At 42.9% G+C, this 19,194-nt stretch overlaps 1 protein-coding gene across 2 annotated transcripts in view; it reads left to right on the top strand.

Moving 5' to 3' along the window:
- Nucleotides 1-4,415, top strand: part of SLC8A3 (solute carrier family 8 member A3) — a 236,999-nt gene extending 232,584 nt beyond the window's left edge. For both annotated transcript variants that reach the window (XM_075844315.1, XM_075844314.1), the window contains one exon: nucleotides 996-4,415. In XM_075844315.1, coding sequence (XP_075700430.1) covers nucleotides 996-1,372 — 377 coding nt within the window. In that variant the 3' untranslated portion in view covers nucleotides 1,373-4,415. The remainder of the gene's footprint in view (nucleotides 1-995) is intronic.
- Nucleotides 4,416-19,194: the final 14,779 nt, after the last annotated feature.

Raw genomic sequence — 19,194 nt, 5'->3', positions numbered from 1 at the left:
ACCTACTTTCCCCCCTGCTTGTTCTGCATTCAATGAACAGAATGAAGTTCTGGAACTAGAAGTTCAAAAATAATCATAAGGACTATTCACGTAAGGGTATGTGCGCACGATAACTGCAATTATGTCTGAAATTATGGAGCTGTTTTCAGGAGAAAACAGCTCCTGAATTTCAGACGTAATTGCATGTACTCGCGTTTTGCGGGGCGTCTTTTACGGACGTAATTTGGAGCTGTTCTTCATTGGAGTCAATGAAAAACGGCTCCAATTACATCCCAAGAAGTGTCCTGCACTTCTTTTGACAAGGCTGTAATTTTACGCGCCGTCTTTTGACAGCGACACGTAAAATGACAGGTCGTCACCACAGTACAATCGAAAAGCCCATTGAAAGCAATGGGCAGATGTTTGCCGACGTATTGGAGCCGTTTTTTCAGACGTAATTCGAGGCGTAAAACTCCTCCATTACGTCTGAAAATAGGTTGTGTGAACCCAGCCTTATACTCTATAATGCATTTGCTGTGAACTCCCCATATGAAAGAACGTTAGTCTAGTGAACGTCTGATGCAATCCTCCAAGAGGTTAATGAGTGAAATATCCATTGCAAAACTACAATTTTCTTTATAAGGATCAAAGGGTATGCTGGGAGTTGTAGTTCTACAACAGTTGAAGATCTTCAGGTTGGAGACCACGATCCTATCCTAGATAGAAACTATAGATTTAGGTAGCAGAATATTTCCTCAGTTGCAAATCCGACTGAAATTGGCAGAAATCGCAGCATGCTTCGCTATTGTTTTCGGTAAAACCACGGACATCCCGTGTCCGTGGTGCAACCGGTATTTTTGTTGCTCTTCTCCTATGACAGAGCAGAGCAACGGAAATCCCAAACGCAGATGTGAACATAGTCGAACGATTGATTGATGTTATTTTGTATATGACTTATGCAGAAGTGGAGAATCAAGCAAAATATTTATTTATTAATCTAATATTTTCCTTTCTAGATACGTTTGCAAGCAAAGTGGCTGCTACACAGGATGTGTATGCAGATGCTTCAATCGGCAACGTGACCGGGAGCAATGCTGTTAATGTATTCCTCGGTATTGGCATAGCATGGTCTGTGGCTGCCATCTACTGGGCTTACCAGGGACAAGAATTCCATGTGCAAGCTGGTACCTTAGCTTTCTCCGTAACCCTCTTTACCATCTTTGCATTTGTCTGCATCAGCGTCTTGCTGTATAGGAGGCGGCCTAGTATAGGTGGGGAACTGGGTGGCCCAAGGGGCTGCAGACTTGCGACAACTTTGCTCTTTGTAACCTTATGGCTACTTTACATCTTATTTGCTACTCTGGAAGCCTACTGTTATATCAAAGGGTTCTAATCGAAGCCAAGTGAAGCCAGCAACAAAGCCGCCGTCTTCATCTGTCGGCAGTCTCCTTGAGGAGACTCTCCACTGCAGAAGGGATACCAGCCAATCAAATTGCATCTCTACATCTGCTGGAGATTAATGATATCGAAATCCAAAGGACCTTCAGACTTGTATCAATGGTTGACGTGCATTAAGACAAATAGCGGTACTCTGAATTTCTGAGAACCCTATCAAGAAAGAGGGAGCGCTTTCTAGCCAATAATTTCTGGAACAGGACAGTGGATACACTCTAAATACTGGTCACTTTTTAATTAAAAAAGCAAATTGAAGCTATTTGTGCCACCCAGGGTACCAAGCAACATCATACTTTGACGAATGGCATAATAACTGAATGGTTACAACCAGCAAGAATTTCCTTATTTCTGGTTTATTTAAATCTTTATTTTGTTGGGTTTTTGTTGTCGCATTTAACAAACATTTTTATTTATGTCATATTTATACTCAGCCATTGAAATAATAAGAAACATCTCTCAATAATCTCAATTTTAAAACTGATAACACGTTGATAGCTAAATATCTGTCCTATGTTTTTTTTATTTAATTTCACTGCAAACTGGGAAAATGCAATTGGAGAAGCCAAGGAACCGTGAAGAACCCTTCAGTGTAACTCTACCACCGCTATACTACACAATGGGAATTCCAAGTTTACATGAGTGTCAACAACCCTCAAGAAGCGAGGAGAAGAGAGAATAGTAGTCACCTTATAATAGCTTGTGAACCTTTGTATATACTTCGCTGTAATCACTTGTTGCTGGGTACCAGTGCTGTTTGATATTGGCAGTGAGTTGTAAACCATTACCTCTCGGGTGACACCTCCGCTTCCCATTTCCCTCCATACTCGCGTCCGACTTGGTCATCCAGCAACAGCTAGAGAGAACAGGCCACATTTCCTAGTCCCGGGACATAAGATTTAGCCGTGGTTTGTCTGTTACACTTCGTGAGAAGACACCGACCTGTTCTTTTCCTTGTATATTAGGAGGGTTTATCCCAATATGCTGTATTACTTTTCCTTTAGAAGACTAAATTCTATTTATTTTTGTATACAGGACCTTTAGATTTTGCTGAATCAAGATGAAGATGCTAGTTTCTCATCCATCATTTTTAAGAACACCTTCAACTTCATTACTTGCAAAGGAATTTTACAGGGAAATATATTTTTATCTCATTTATGTGGATACGTTTTCCTTCTATACAAAGCTTTATTAGGGTTTCTTTGGCAGGAGGCAGTTTTGTGCTTTCACACCGGTCCTCACTTGAGGTTGTAATGCTTATATGAATTAAACCGCAAGTTGTGTCAACTATTTGGAACTACTAGAGGACGTCATTATAAAAAAAGACAAAGGCCAGGAGGGCCAGGATGGTTATAAATTAAGAATAAAAAAAAAATTATATATAAAATAAATCAGCCCAACCATGAGACATCCACAAACCAAGACAAATGCAGTGTCAAAGTACAGCACTCCACACATACTTTATACCTTTTTTGTTACTTTTATGTCCAAATTATCTTAGATGATAAATATTAAACATCAGTATCTGCATACTATAATAACATAAAACAATTGCAAGACTAAAATTGTGATAGACGAGTTACGAACACACACAGCGTAAACACTACGGATTTTCCGCAACAGATTTTGTGGAAAATCCGCAGCGTATTACAGTAGCGGCAGTGTGGGTGAGATTTCAACAAATCTCGTCCCCACCCTACGGAAAAATGCAGCCGAAAAAATACGTCATTTAATGCATAATCGCAGCTTTTTTGTTGCAGGTTTTTTCATTGAATTCAATGGGGTGCTTAAACCCACAACAAAGTGGTGTGTGTTGCGACATTTGCGGCGGAATCACAGCGATTCCCCTACAACAATCTCAAGTAGGAATAAAATAAATAAAGTTATACTTACCCAGAGTTCACCGCTTCTTTTCCAGTCCGGCCTCCTGGGATAAAATTTCATCTCATGTGACCGCTGCAATCACAGGCTGCAGCGGTCACATGACCTGCGACATTATCCCAGGAGTCAGGACTCCGCGCAGAGAAGAGGGAGGGGGTAAGTATGAACTTTTTTTATTTTTCCCGAGCTGCTTTACGCAGTGGAAATTCCGCCGGAAAAACGCACCACGTCGTGGTGCGATTTTTCAGAATGCATTTCCTGCGGTGTTCAGGGAGGATATGCTGCACATCTTGACTGTGTGTGTTCGTACCTTTAGGGTACAGTCACATGCGGCAGATTGTGTTGCAGTAATTTCTGCGACTGAAAATCATTTACATTCATATGAATAGGGATTGCAAAAATCCATGCACCTGCTGCAGAAACAACCGCATACAGATGAACGGAACAGATTTTGAGTCACAGAAATTTCTGCAACAGTCTGCCGAGTGTGACTACACCCTGATGGAGATCCCTGAGTAATAAGTGGTGACCATGATGGCTTATATCCCCCAAAATCGTAGTGCTTATGATGGATATACACAACATTACTGTGAAGGCAGATTTCCTAAACCTCCACTGAATAAATAATGGTCACTTCAGGAAAAACACCACTTACGTATTCCATAACTCTCTTCATCTGCTGGACATACTGTAAATTAGGCCCGAGACGGACATAGAAAGGGAAGCAGACAGTGACAAGTCTCCGCTAAATTAGAGCAGATATGTTTGGTGAGCGCCACATATGGGGCAGATGTATAATTAAGGACACAGGAACAAGTTCTGGCCTGATCTTAAAACGATCACAAAATTTGAGAAGAATAGCACTAGAAGTTGAATAATATGGCTGCTTACTTCCAGAAACAGCACCACTTTTGTCCACAGGCTGTGCCTGGTATTGCAGCTCAGTCCAATGTACTTGAATGGGACTAAACTGCAATTCCATACACAGCCCATGGACAAGAGTGGTGCTGTTTTTGGTAGTAGTAATGCTTTTTTTAATTCCCACACACCCTGTTAACAGGTTACATGGTTCATGAGAAATGCCTTAAATATTAAAGGCAGTACTAACATATAAAAGTGGAGAATACTGTAGCTAAGAGCTGGCACAGACAAGACAAGATTCTGTATAAACACCTTGAGAAATATGTCTTACAGTTGAGTGCACAATGAGTTGAATGGATATTGGAAGAAGAGAAAGGATTTTCGTAAATTTTAAAAGTACAATTGTGACTTTAATGATCTGGTGATCCTCCGAACCTGAAGCTCTCACAGAAGAGTTCCTGCACTATCCTCAACTCATAGCAGCCATATCTAAGGCAATAGGGAACGCCAAGGCACTGGACTCAGATGATAGTTAGCAAATTAACATTTATTCTTTAATCTATGTCACACACAAGCAATACAGGACATGTCCGGTGCCTTGGCGTTCTCTATTGGACTTGCCGGGAGTTTGGTGGAGCCAAAGTTGCACGGAGGATCCACTGGTGGTGCTAAAGGATATACGTGATCTGAATCCATATCTAAGCCTATACAATGTGACACAATAGGAGTGATTATCTCTACATATACTCTACTGTGCTTTGTATGCTACAAATAAATTGTCACAAAATATCACTTTTCTTACTTTGTTCACAATCATACCTCCTCTAGATTTCGGTATTATTAAAATAACAAATGTACTTGAGTTTAATACCTACTAGAGCATGAAGATGGTATTTTTTGTTTGTTTTTTTGTGCAAATTCTGAGGTTTTAGAAGTACAACCCTTTCTTCCTAAAACAGAAGGTATTTGCCGGTCATCACTTTCAACATAAATCCCCATTTTGGAATAGTGGGCAGAACCATGCAACTTACATTTCCTCTTTTGTGGTTAACTATATATCCAACACAGCAGGTGTAGAACACATACAGCCAAAAACTATAGAGCTATTTATTTCAACTTGAATACAGCGGTTCCAACCTTGTTGGTCCTCATCAGTGCCAGATATGGAAACAATGGCTTTCTGGAGATGGTCTTGTGAAGTAACCAGCCAGGATATCAATAGGCCATGTTAACCACACCATAACCCTACTGGTTATCTTGTTAGCAAAATGTTTAAAGTACATTCACCATCATAGGGACATACCAAAATATAGAGTCCGTGTAGGTTTAGGATTTTGTCTCACAGTCAAATATAGGAAGAGCTTGCTATTTAGTGGATCAGTGGTGGTCTCCAGACCACTGATGATAACTTCTGATCTGTTTCAATGAAGATGTATTAGAACATGATTCCCCTGGGGTACAATTTTTCACAAGAACGATGATTGTGTTAAAATATGTCATATGTAAGCATTTTTGGTTCCTAAAGGTGAATGGTGGCAGGTAGACGGCGAAAGGTAACCAACAACATGGTGCCAATGTAAGCAATTGAGTAATTAATTATTTCATTAGCCATTTTAATATAGTTTTTTGATTGGAAATGTCAGTTTAGCAATATGCTCTGATAACCTGCAGGGTTAAGGGAAGTCTTAAAAGGGTGTTAGAAAACAGGGTCTGTCTTTTTTAGCAGAAGCAGAACCACTCTTGTCTTATCCATGGGCTGTGTCTGGTTGGATGGGGCCGAGTTGTAATACCACACACAGGCCATAGAAAGAGTGGCAGTGTTTCTGGAAATAAAAAAGCCGATCCTGTTTACTACTTCTGTGCAACCTCTTTAAATCCCTATGGCTGTGCTGCAAACCTATAATCAAACTGACATTTATAACTGTAATCTGTCAATGGCAGTAAGAGGGGCCTGCAGGACCGTCTTCATAAATTTCCCCAGAATGCTTCTACCCAGAGTCATTATTTAAAGCTCCTAGGCCCAATGCAAAATCTGGTACAGGGCCCCCAACTATCATTTAGAGTACTGGTCTTTTATATGGGGCAGAGGGACCTTTTGGGCCTCATCAGGGTGCAGATGCGATCGAATCCTCTGCACTCCGGCTTCTATGACTAAAGGGGCAAGACTGATTATGACTTTATATTAGAGATTTTTTTACTTACAGGAATACCTAACGTGTCCTTTCAAGTGGCATTAGAAGTAGAGTGTAGCTTTAAAGGGGTCGTCCAAAGATTAATCGTTATCCATAACCACAAGATAGGTGATAACATGCTGATCGGTGGAGGTCTGACCGCTGGGACACCCACCGATCATGAGAACGGGGGTACCGTTCCTCCGAATGAATCGGCAGGTCGCGCATATGACTTGCTGCTCCATTTATTCTTTATGGCACTGCCAGAGATAGCCGAGCGCTGTACTCGGCTATCTCTGGCAGTCCCATAGACAGTGAATGTAGCTGCAGTGCACATGCCGCTCCATTCGGAGAAACAGGACCCCCAATCTCGCAATCAGTGGGAGTCCCAGTGGTTGGAACCCCACAGATCAACATGTTATCACCTATCCTGTGGTTAGGGGATACAATTTTAACTTGGGACAACCCCTTTAAGGTCTTAAAAGAAGCCCTATCAACATTGGTACCCTATAGGGGTTTCATAAACAATTTTGGAATGTGTGAAGATTTTTCTTTAATTGCCAAATTCGAAACAATTTAATATGCACATACATCTCATACACACTCGTCCACTTACTCACACAGTTGGTTTTACCCGTGTGACCTAAATTCACACTCTGTTTTGCCGTCCAACTTTCTCCAATATCATGTAAGCTATTTTCTACGGTGTGTAGATGTCAGTTAATGCCACTTGTACTTGTTTCTTGGCTTATTCACTTTCTGTAGTTACAGTGTGGCACATGTACAACTGTAAAATGCAATATGTGTTTACATTGTTTTTAATTTTTTCATTATTTTTGAGCTGGGGCTGAGGTTGACCCATGCTCTATACATTAGACGGCCTACAAATGGCTGGTCACTTTCTGTTATAAAAGGATTTACAAGCTGATGTATACACAGATGTGTAATTAAGTCTTTGGTTGGTTCCAAGAACAATAAGGTTAAAAAAATACAAAAACAAAAAAAAATGAAATAAAAAAAATCTATGTTCCTTATATAGCAATTATATTCAAGTTATATGGAAAAGGTTTATTTTGATACATAAATATAAGCTATTGTTTTTGTTTCAAGAATTGAGTGATCTGATATTGTCTAATATGGGATTTTCGTCTATATAAAGTGCTCTTATTCTGCATCAAACTCACTTGCCTGCTTTGTTGCTTGTATTAAAAGCCGCAATGCACCCGACCCCCATCTTTTCATCCGCACATATGCATCGGATCATATCTGTCTTCTTCTAGTAGACCTTGTTTCTACATCACCATCTAAGATTCTGTACATGCTTTATTTCTAGCTAAAGCATTGTATAGTGTATGTATTTACCTGCTTGACTTCTGCCATGCTTTCATGCTTCTTTGTTTTGGTAAATGATTCACCGTTTCAGAAGGCGCCTGTCCCAATCACACAACGCAGGCAGCTATTTTGTGGGCTGCGGCTATATTTATAGAATGCAGTCTAGTGGGTAATACCCGACATGAGCCCTTTAGACCTTCACACACACACACACAATATTTCTGGCAATCCAAACTGCATTAAAAAACTGCTTCTTAAAACGCTAGCGTTATTAAAATCTAACATGCCGCTTTTATTGCATTTTTAGTGGCGCTTTTGGTGGCCTTTTTCTATTTATTGTCAATTTTTACAGGCTTTATTTTTGGGCGTTTTTGAAGTCCTATAGAGAAGCCTATGGGAAAAGCGTCTGCAAAAACTGCATACCCAGAGCATGTTGCGTTTGAAAATAAAACACTACTGACCACAAAATTTCCTCCAAAACACCACAAACCAAACACAGTGGCATGTAGTGCTTTTTATATTTTACTTTAGATTATGTAAAATCTGTTCGCACTTAAACGCCTCAAAAGCCACCGGTAAAAATGCCATTAAAAACGGCAACAAAAAACGGTGTAAATCCAGCCTTACCACACCATCGGCGGAGACATTACACTTCGTAATTACTAACGGCCTGCACCCGGGGCTTCACTCATTACTCCTAGTTACAGGGTCAAAACTTTACCTGAGCCCCTTTAGCCAACCATCCCAAAAGCAGTGATGGCCATCACACAGTAGAAGAACTATACACAGTATACACATCAATTCCTAAACCTGAAGTAGGATAGGTAATCTGAGGAGTATTATAGACATATGACACATACTTATCTAGCTAAAATATTAGCTGGGACCGATGACATCACCATTATTGAAAGTGCTTCTAAGGGTATGTGCACACACACTAATTACGTCCGTAATTGACGGACGTATTTCGGCCGCAAGTCCTGGACCGAACACAGTGCAGGGAGCCGGGCTAATAGCATCATAGTTATATACGATGCTAGGAGCCCTTGCCTCTCTGCAGGACAACTGTCCCGTACTGTAATCATGTTTTCAGTACGGGACAGTAGTTCCACGGAGAGGCAGGGACTCCTAGCATCGTACATGAGTATGATGCTAGGAGCCCGGCTCCCTGCACTGTGTTCGGTCCACTACTTGCGGCCGAAATACGTCCGTCAATTACGGACGTAATTAGTGTGTGTGCACATACCCTAACAGTCTTCAGAATATAAAGCATTGGACAGAGCTGCTCCACATTAATCTCCAACACATGCACTTAAAGGAGTTGTCCAGGGTTACAAAACATGGCTGATTTGTTCCAGAAATAGCGCCACACCTGTCCAGAGGTTGTGCCCATTTACTTCAATGGAGCGGAGCTGAAATTTCAGACACAACCCATGGACAGGTGTGGTTCTCTTTTGGAAGAAAACGGCCATGTTTTTTTTAAATCCTTCGCAATGTCTTTAGGGGTTGTCCCATATGGATCCACTCTTCTCTAAGTCAGGTGGTCACTGTGGTTCCAGCAGCTGAAACCCATGGAGATCAGCGGTTATTGTCATGGAAAGCTGTAGTTGGCTGCACATTTCTGCTGCAGAGACTGCCTGTCCTACAGAGCATAAGGCGCTTTTTCCTAAAGTGACAACCCTTTAAAATGGTTAAAGACCGAGTTAAGAGAAATGTGATAGCACTCCAGTATAGGTGATGCTTCAAGTGATTATTTTTTAGTAATCCACATCACACAAAACACCGCTGGTGTGTATCAATACAGGTGTATCAATTAGGGCAACGTTTCGAGTACTAAACCCTTCATCAAGCTGGAACAAGACAGATTTTATTTCAGAGAAGAAACATGTGAGAGCCCCATGATACGCAACCTAAATCTAGACACTGAAAGGTGGGGCATAATAGGCATATGTAACCAACCTGGAACCAATCAAACAAGGCAATATCACAGATGTGGTAGGTAGCAAGGGCCTTGTTATACAGAAATATATTATGGGCATCATGAGTAATGAGTATAAATACTTTAACAAGTATAACATTAGGTATAGTACACCTATCGATAAACCTGCCTGCAATATTGCAATACTCCGGCAATGTCTCTGTAAGCAAGAAAATAAGTAATTTGCAATATGTATAATATTGACCATATATATATTTTTTTTTTTTTTAAATATGTGACACCCTTTTAGGGTATGATAGACAAAAGAGGACCAATTATGAGTTTTTATAGCTATTATACATATTACAGCTGAACAAAATGAAAAATTTGCCATGCTCCATCGGATAACATATTACGGAGCTATTTCCCCCTAGAATAAACCCATAATAAAACACTACATGGAACGCCAGAGGGTGGCAAATAGAGTATGGAGCCGTAGGGACTCCCAAGTGCTGATGTACGACCTCCTGCACATGGCAAGGTTTCCAAAAAGCAGTGCATTGTGGCTGCACAGATGATAAGTTGGACATACACTTTAGATGCAGGACGGCTGAACTCGCCGATTTCGGCGAGGACTGGACGACCATCTAATGTGCTGCAGATTTCAGGGGAAAGAAGAGCCGTGTATGTTAAATTTCAACATGACCGTTCCTTTTGGCAGCGGCTTTTTCTCTGAGAACACATGCATGCTCAGTTCAGCTAAACGAGCATTTGTATGGGGGAGGCGAGAGGAAGAGCTGTCGACTGAACGAGCAGTCGGCCAAAGGCTATCTAGAATGTATGACCAGCTTTACTCAGAGCGAAGATTTTAGGTCACCTGTCTGATAACAGAGAGAAGCCAAAGGACACAAAGCAACCTATTTGTAAAGCGCTCCAGTTTGTCCACCCCTGAGTCTAGTAACTTCTCTTAGCACGAATAGACTGCCTTGTCATAAATGCTGCCCACAGAATGGTTGTCTAAGGCTTTGTATACTTCTGCGTCGGGCTTCCGCCCATGGCATCCGTCGGACCTTTCCATCGGGAACCCATGAACGGAAACCATAGCTTTCCGTTTGCATTACCATTGAGTTGGAAATGGTTTCTGTTTGTCTCTGTTCCGCAAGGTTTTTGTTTTTTTTTGAGGAATCAATAGCGTAGTCGACTGCGCTATTGTTTCCGCCAAAAGAACGGAAGCCATGTGCAACTGAAGTATTACCATTAAAATCACTGGTAATGCAAACGGAAAGCTATGGTTTCCATTCATGTGTTCCCCTGACGGAATAGTCTGACGGAACCCATGAACGGAAGCCCGATGCAGATGTGAACGAAGCCTTACCTGTGTGTATGTTACAGGTGTCTTTTTAAAAGAATCCCCCAAAATTATTTTAGTACAGGTTAGAAAACTGTGGCTTCACCTCCATTTTTTGCCTATACTTTTACAAATGGGGCCCATTCTTTACAATTTTATCCTATTAATTGTCCTATCTTGTTTTTTATGAGATTCATATTAGTAATAAAGTTAAAAGAACGTGATATGGTGTGGTTGGAAGAAAAACTGGGACTACATAGTATCCAAAGGGCTTATGTGGTAATCCTAAATAATCTAATTAGAAAAATAATAAAGAAAAATTATTTGTCTAATAAATATTCTGTCTAATGGGCATAATTTCTTTCTTTGTCATCACAGCTCCGTATTAATATTCCATGTGAGGATCGGATATTGATAATTACCATTTACTCGTATTGTAACAAAATATAACAGGAAAACTACCACAAATTATCCCTGTACGGATTGGTGACTAAGGGCTCCTGACGGACTTCTACATGGAGCTTATAGGGCAGTGCACAGAGATGCACGGCCTCCATGGGATGCTGTATGTATTAACAAAAAATACCTCCGTTTATATTTACTTATGGACAGGGGCGTAGCTAAAGGCTCATGGGCCCCGATGCAAAAGTTCTTGTTGTCCCCCCCCGCAAACTTCTCATGGTCGACGGTCCGCAGCTTTCAGCTGCATCGCTGGGTCTCCTAAGTGACCCAACAATTCAGCACTAGCAGCCCGGGGCGTCAGTAAGGACTTAATATGTCGGGAAATAGACCCAATACATATACCCCCAAAAAATATGTATGTGTGTATAGGAGACAGCCTATCTATAGCACTACGACCTTATCAACTATGGATAGGATTAGATACAGTGGCTCAGCAGACAGTATCACACATGATAGGATTAGATACAGTGGCTCAGCAGACAGTATCACACATGATAGGATTAGATACAGTGGCTCAGCAGACCGTAACACAGATGATAGGATTAGATACATTGGCTCAGCAGACCGTATCACACATGATAGGATTAGATACAGTGGCTCAGCAGACAGTATCACACATGATTGGATTAGATATAGGGCCCAGCTCGCTGACATTGCGGCTCCAGCGCTGGACCCAGGAAAGGTAAGAATAATAATTGTTTTGCTTCTTTACGTGTTACTGATTATTTTTGTGTGTTTGTGTTTTTTTAGAAGTTCGGTTGTTGGATTACGTCGTATTTGAGGACTACTTCAATTACATCTTTTATTTTATTCTCAATAAAATGGTTAATGAGGGTTGTGTGTGTTTTTTTATTTCAACCAAATATTTTTTCTATGTGCTTGTATTTTTTTAATCTTTTTTATTACCGCCTTAGTAATGGCCGCTGGCTGATTGACAACCTCCAGTACTAAGGCGAAGCTTAATGTTAGCAGGTGCAGGGGCTAACACTAACCCCCATTTTTACCCCGGTACCCACCGCCACCAGGGGTACTGGGAAGAGCCCGGTACGAACCAGTACCCGACCATCTGTAGTGATGGTCAGACACCGGGGCAGCCGCAGGCTGGTAGTATTAGTCTGGGGAAGGCCAAAAACAGTGGCCCTTCCCACCCTGGTAATGCTAGGCTGCTGCTGCTGTGTTGTATCTGGCTGGTTATGAAAATTGGGGGGGACCCCACATCATTCTTTCTAATTATATATATATTTTTTTTTTAAATGACGTGGGGTCTCCCCAATTTTTCATAACCAGCCAGATACAATAAAGCAGCAGCAGCCTAGCATCACCAGGGTTGGAAGGGCCACTGTTTCTGGCCTGTCCCTGCCTGATAATACCAGCTTGCGGCCGCCCCGGTGGCAGACCATCACTACAGATGGTCAGGTACTGGATCGTACCCGGCTCTTCCCTGCACCCCTGGTGGCAATGGGTAGCGGGTTAATAATGGGGGTTAGTGTTAGCCTCTGCACTGGCTGAAACTAAGCCCCGCCTTAGCAATGGATGCTGTCAATCAGCCGGCGGCCATTACTAAGGCGGTAGTAATATAGTTTAAAAAAAAAAACAAAGACATAGAAAATATATTTTATTGAAATAAAAAAACCCACACAATCCTCATTAACCATTTTATTGATAATAAAAAAAGCCGTCATCGAAGCAGTCCTGGAATCCGACGTAGTCCAACCACCGAACTTGTAAGAAAACACAAAAAAAACGATTAGTAACACATGTGTTAGGCTTAGATAAAGGGCTCATGTGTGATACTGTCTGTGGGACCCTGTATCTAAGCCTACCACAAGGTAGGCTTAGATACAGGGTCCAGCAGACAGTAATCTTATACAGTATAAGTTTACTGTGTGCTGGGGCCCTGTATCTAAACCTACCGTGTGGTAGGCTTATATACAGGGCCCATCAGACAGGAACACACATGGGCCATGTATCTAAGCCTACCATGTGATTGGCTTAGATACAGGGATCAGCAGACAGCATCACACAATCTGCTTAGAGAAGCCTGCTACATCGTACATTAAAGCGGTTGTCCAGTCGCTAAACATTGATGGCCTATCCTCAGGATAGGCCATCAATAGCTGATGTGTCGGGGTCTGTCTCCTGGGAGCCAATCAGTTGTTCTGAAGTCGGACCCCGCCAATCAACTTCAGCAGACAGGGATATTAATCTTACCCTCCTGTCCTGACACTATCCGGGATCACGATGTTGTGCGTGACGCATAGCGTTGTGACGTCATGCGCTGCGCACAGCGCTGTGACGTCAGGACCTCCGCTGCGATCCGGAACCAGGAAGGTAAGTACTGTCAGTTACTATAGTAACAGGGACCCGCGGCCCGAGTTCCTGGCTTCAGGGCCCGGTCGCAATTGCGACCGCTGTGACCTCTATAGCTACGCCACTGGTTATGGAGCATGCCACAATTTTTTTTTCTGCCACGTGTAAGGAATTCGTATGAAATCAGGAACAGTAGAAGCCCACGTGGCTCTATAGGAGCGCTATTACAACTTTTGCCCGTATAAAATAGAGCGGTAATACCGCCTAGTGCAAAATCCATTCTGACAAATCATTTAAAGAGGCTCTGTCAGCACTTTATTAATTCCCTATCTCTTAACTAATCTAATAGGTGCTTTGCTGCTGATAACTTCAGTGTGATTTGTTTTAAAAAAAACGTTTATTATTTTAAAAGTTCTGAGCATTTTTATACATATGCTAATTTGGCTTTAATAGCCAAATAGGAGGTTACATTTTTATTTCACTCTGGGCGGTGTAAAGGCAACTGTATGACCAGTAGCGTACCGTAACTACTGCTGTAGCAGCCATAGTGGCTGCTACGGGGCCCGTGGCATGAGGGGGCCCGTGCCGCCTGCCGTCACAGGCCGCCACATTCAATAGTATCTGCGTCATTAAGACGCAGTTACTATTGAACACTACGGCAGAGCAGGGAGGCATCTCCCCGCTCTGCAGTAAACGGTTGTCCCACAAAACACATGTATACCCTATCCACAGGATAAGGGGATACATGTGCATACTTGCCAACTGTCCCGAATTTGCAGAGACTGTCCCGAATTTACAGAGACGGTCCCGGCAACTTACTGTCCCGGCAACTGCTACATTCAGTTGTATCTGCGTCCTCAGGACGCAGATACAATTGAATACTATGGCAGTGCAGGAAACTATCCGCTTCCTGCTATGCCATTAGCTTCTCCTGGAGGGAAATCCCCGGGCAAAGCGTTGCCGACGCCCTGGCCAGGGATTCCGCTGCAGGAGGTGCCACTGACGTCACTACCCTTATATGGACAGTGAAGTCAGGGCTCTCTCTATGAGCGGAATTCCCGGCAAGCATCAGGAACGCTTTGGCCGGGGACTCCGGTGCTCCAGGAGTATCCAATGACTTCACTCTCCATATAAAAGCAGTGAGGGCACCTCCTGCAGTGGAATCACTGGCCAGAGCATTTCCGACGCCTGGCCGGGGATTCCGCTCATGGTGGGAGCCACAAAGGCTCTATCTACAGGGACGGTGGCTGTGGGCAATTTGAAACTATATACAGGGGAAATATGTGACCCTAAATACAGGGGGAGTATGAGGCGCTATCTACAGGGGGGCTGTGTGTGGCATCATCTACAGGGGGTGTGTGGCATCATCTACAGGGGGGTGGCATCTACAAGGAGGTGTGGCACTAACTACACTACAGGGGGGGCTGTGTGGCATCATCTACAGGGGGCTGTGTGGCATCATCTACAGGGAGGTTGTGTGGCATCATCTACAGGGGAAGTGTGTGACATCATCTACAGGGGGCTTGTGCGCATGCGTGGGTGGCGCTCCATTCATTTCTATGGAGCTTCCGGACACATACCCTGGAAGTCCCATGCTTCTCATGGAGCACTTCGGAGGACTTTCGGTTCTCCATTCTCCTGATCGCTGGGGGTCTGACCGATGTAGATAGGGGGATACATGTGTTTTGTGGGACAACCCCTTTAACTAGGCTACAGACCATTTTCTTTTTTGGGAGGGTTGGGGCTGTATGGCGCTATCTACAGTACGGGGGGCTGTGTGTCGCTATCTATAGTAGGGGGGCTGCATGGGGCTATCTACAGGAGGGTGCTGTATGGCAGTATCTATAGGAGGGGGCTGTATTGCATTATCTACAGGAGGAGGGGGCTGTATGGTGCTATATACAGGAGGGGGGTTGTGTGGCGCTACCTACAGGAGGGGGGGGCTGTATGGTGCTACCTACAAGAGGGGGGTCTGTATGGCGATATCTACAGGAGGGAGGCTGTGTGGCGCTACCTACAGGAGGGGGGCTGTATGGGGCTATCTATGGGGGGCTGTATGGCACTATCTACAAGAGGGGGCTGCATGACACTATCGACAAGCGGGGGCTGTAGGGGGGGAGGGGGTGCTATCTACAGGGGGCTGCTACAAGGGGGCACTGTGTGGCAGAATCTACAGGGGGCACCATTTACAAGGGGGTGGCACCCAGGGGAGGGGGGGCCCAGTCTAAAGTTTGAAAGGTGCCCAGTCTTTCCTAGTTATGCTCCAGAAGCGGCCGTACTGCCGACTGCAAGGAGTGAGGGGAGGCCGCCATGACAGGATAGGAGGGAACAGGTGAGGAAAGGGTTAAGGTTATGTGCAGGGAATGAAGGGGAGGGGATTGGAAGGGAGGAGGGAGGGGGAGTAGGTCTCGGGCTTCCCGCTGTTTTCCTCAGTGCGAGGGAGACAGCGGGAGGTGAGACATCGCAGGAGTGGCGCCCACCCGCCCTTTTTTATTTTACAGATTTTGGAAGGAGAAGTGTGGGTATTGAATGGTTTATTGCCTGGTGTAATTGGTGGTGTTGCCATTGTCACGGTGGCTGGCGGGGGGAGTCCTTGAGGTTGGTCAGTAAAACTGGTGGGGGGGTCGCATCAGGGGTATGCGTCCCCCAAAAATAGGTGGAAGGCTTCTTAGGGTGTTACCCCTTTGAAGTGCTTTATGGAAAAGCCATCTGCAAGAAGGTGCCTTCGAGCCGGGTTACGGCTGGAGGTAAAACAAGTGGTGGTGGCAGATGGCTACGTTTTTTATAAGTCGTGGTAACCTCAAGGGCTTCCCCTGGTCAATTTATAAGGTGTTATTTATATTGACCCTGTTAAGGGTTTGGTATGTGTATTCTGGTAGAATTTCCAATGTTTGGGAATTCTAAGTTATTTAAAGTTTTGGTTATAAAATTTTCTAATTTTATAAAATTTATAATAAACGGCTGCTGTGGCCATTAAAATCCAACCTGGTGTCGTGTGTTATTATTCTGAAAGGGTAAGGAATAATTATGGATCACTCGACTCTACTTATCCAAGTCATGTGTATGATGCTGTCCAATCAGTGTCATACAGGTCTCCTCTTCGCAGTCCAACGTGATCTCGGCTTCAATCGTGAGATCACACTGTATTGTCACTTCCGCCGCCCGCAGGTCCTTCACCACAGCGACTTAGTGCTACTCCAAGAAGACTGTCCCTAAGTTGCCTCCAGCCGTCACGGACGACTTTCATCCACAGCAGTGCTACCTAATAAGTGACTGAACCCTGAAATCAGCGTGTGTCACTTTTTTATACTGCCCTCAGACAGGGCAGCATAAGTATCTACCGATCCGCTTTAAAAACAGATGTTTGCACCTCACTAGACACTTGTAAAAAGTGTCTAGAAAAGGAGCGCGGTTTAGCCGGGAAGGGGACGTGGCTTAACATGCTCCAAACAAACACTATTCTAACCAAGCGTCGATAAAAGAAAGAGAAAAGTGTCTAGCATGACAAGGAAGATGCGCCAAATATATCATATAGCATGCACCACTGTGATAAATTTGGTGCATCTGCAGCATAGTTATTTAGGTCCCTTTCCCTTTACACTTTTATCATAATATTGAGCTATATAGTTTGTATCCCCCCCTCCATCAAAAAAAAAACAAACATCAGCATATGTCTGCCATTGACTTTCAAACATATGACTTTTTTTGCCATGAGTTTGGCCCACTGAAACCTATGGGTACATCACAGAATAGATGTTTGTATTTTCTTGCTAGCCAAACATAATTTTGACATACCCAATAAATGTGGTGTTGAAAGGGCCTTAATCTGACACGATTTACCTATAGAAGATCCAAATCCCTCACACAGCTATATGTAAAATTCCACCATTGCAGGGAACTAAATGAGGACGGATTAATTAATTTACTTTTAAAAATTATAAAGACATTGAGCGTGTACACACTAATCTAGCCTGCAGTTTTGGGCAATGCCTTATTTTATGTATGCCCCACTAAAAGCAGAAATCCACTCAGAACTTGAAAAATTCTAAATATAGGTAACCCCAAAATTCGTCTCCGTTTTCCATGTCGCGCTCACAAAGTTGGAATAGGATAACTTGTTTTATGAGGGTCCTCACAGAAGCGCAAACTTTAATGCGGCTTTAGCTGTCCTCGCCTGTATATAAAGTCATTGGCGATTTTCAATCCCTGATTTAAAAGAAACAAATACAACTGAACACTTTTTGACTCATAAGCCACTATTGCAACCAACTATGAATGCCAGAAAGAGTCACTGTGGACCACATTATGCCCTCCATGTGACAAGCAAGGACAGATGAAAGTACCCTATAGTGTGAGGACTACACCAAACAATGCCTCATATCGGGGCTTCCTGGACCTGTAAGTGTATCATGGTGGTTAACAACAATACCACCAGATTGCATAGTCTTCTATAGCTAGATCTATGTGCACAACAGGGTCGTAATCTCATCAATACAAGTAATCGTACAACAGGTCCTTTATGGCCGATACTAGAGTTTGTGGTGTCCTATGCCATCATGAATCATTTCAACAAGGTTAGTACACGTATCTCTATTTAATTATCTATTTCTCCTGTGATGGTACTGCATGAAGATGGAACACTTGCTTCCAGGTTCCCCCACTGATTTCAACTGATTATTGGGGGTTCCAGTAGAATAACACCCTCTGATCAGTATATTTTATGGAAATCCCTTTAGTTAAAAGGGTGCCCCAAGTGGACAAACCATTTAAATAGAGAATATGCATTACAAGGTACATAGTGCATAGTTATACTGTACATAGTTACCACATTCTACCCACATTGAATTTCTTATCAATTATTTTGATGGTAATTTTCTTTAATCGGATCACAGCCCACATAAAATTTATGTTTGGCACATAGAAAATGCAGGTTTTGTCCAGCTATGGAGTTTGAAGAAAAGAGTATAAATGGGGACAACAGCAATCCTGAACACCAAGTTCTCTTTCATTTTATAGCTAGAAGTACCCAGAGCCAGCAGTTGCATGGGTTCAAAAGTTCTGTAGCTGCTCACTCTTCTTTACTATCCTATTACAGCCACGTGAAAAATGCAGGAAAATCATTAACAGGGCCTGTCATCTACTGACAGCTCCAGGAGAACAAATGTGAGACATTTTAAAATTGTGACAGTAGTAATTCAGGTAACTGTTACCTATATTAGGAAAGTGCTTACAATGCAATCCCTTAATGTGTTAAAATGATTTAAAAAGCTTGAGCTTCACTTGAAAAGCAATATTGTGATTGGCAACTTAGCGAACAGTAGTGTCCCTTATGTATTGACCCCTATAGTGTTTTTTTGTTCAGGATTTGGGAAGTAATACTGAAATTGTTGAAAAATAAAATATTTTACCTTTACTGCAATGTGTAATATATTTTGGTAACACTAATGTCACGAGGCGGGGTGTGGACCCACTGGGCCGTA

The sequence above is a fragment of the Rhinoderma darwinii genome, chromosome 12 (genome assembly GCF_050947455.1).
Source record: "Rhinoderma darwinii isolate aRhiDar2 chromosome 12, aRhiDar2.hap1, whole genome shotgun sequence".
Lineage (NCBI taxonomy): Eukaryota > Metazoa > Chordata > Amphibia > Anura > Rhinodermatidae > Rhinoderma > Rhinoderma darwinii.
The sequence above is the reverse complement of the archived record's forward strand: the minus strand, read 5'-3'. Positions and strand labels throughout refer to the sequence as shown.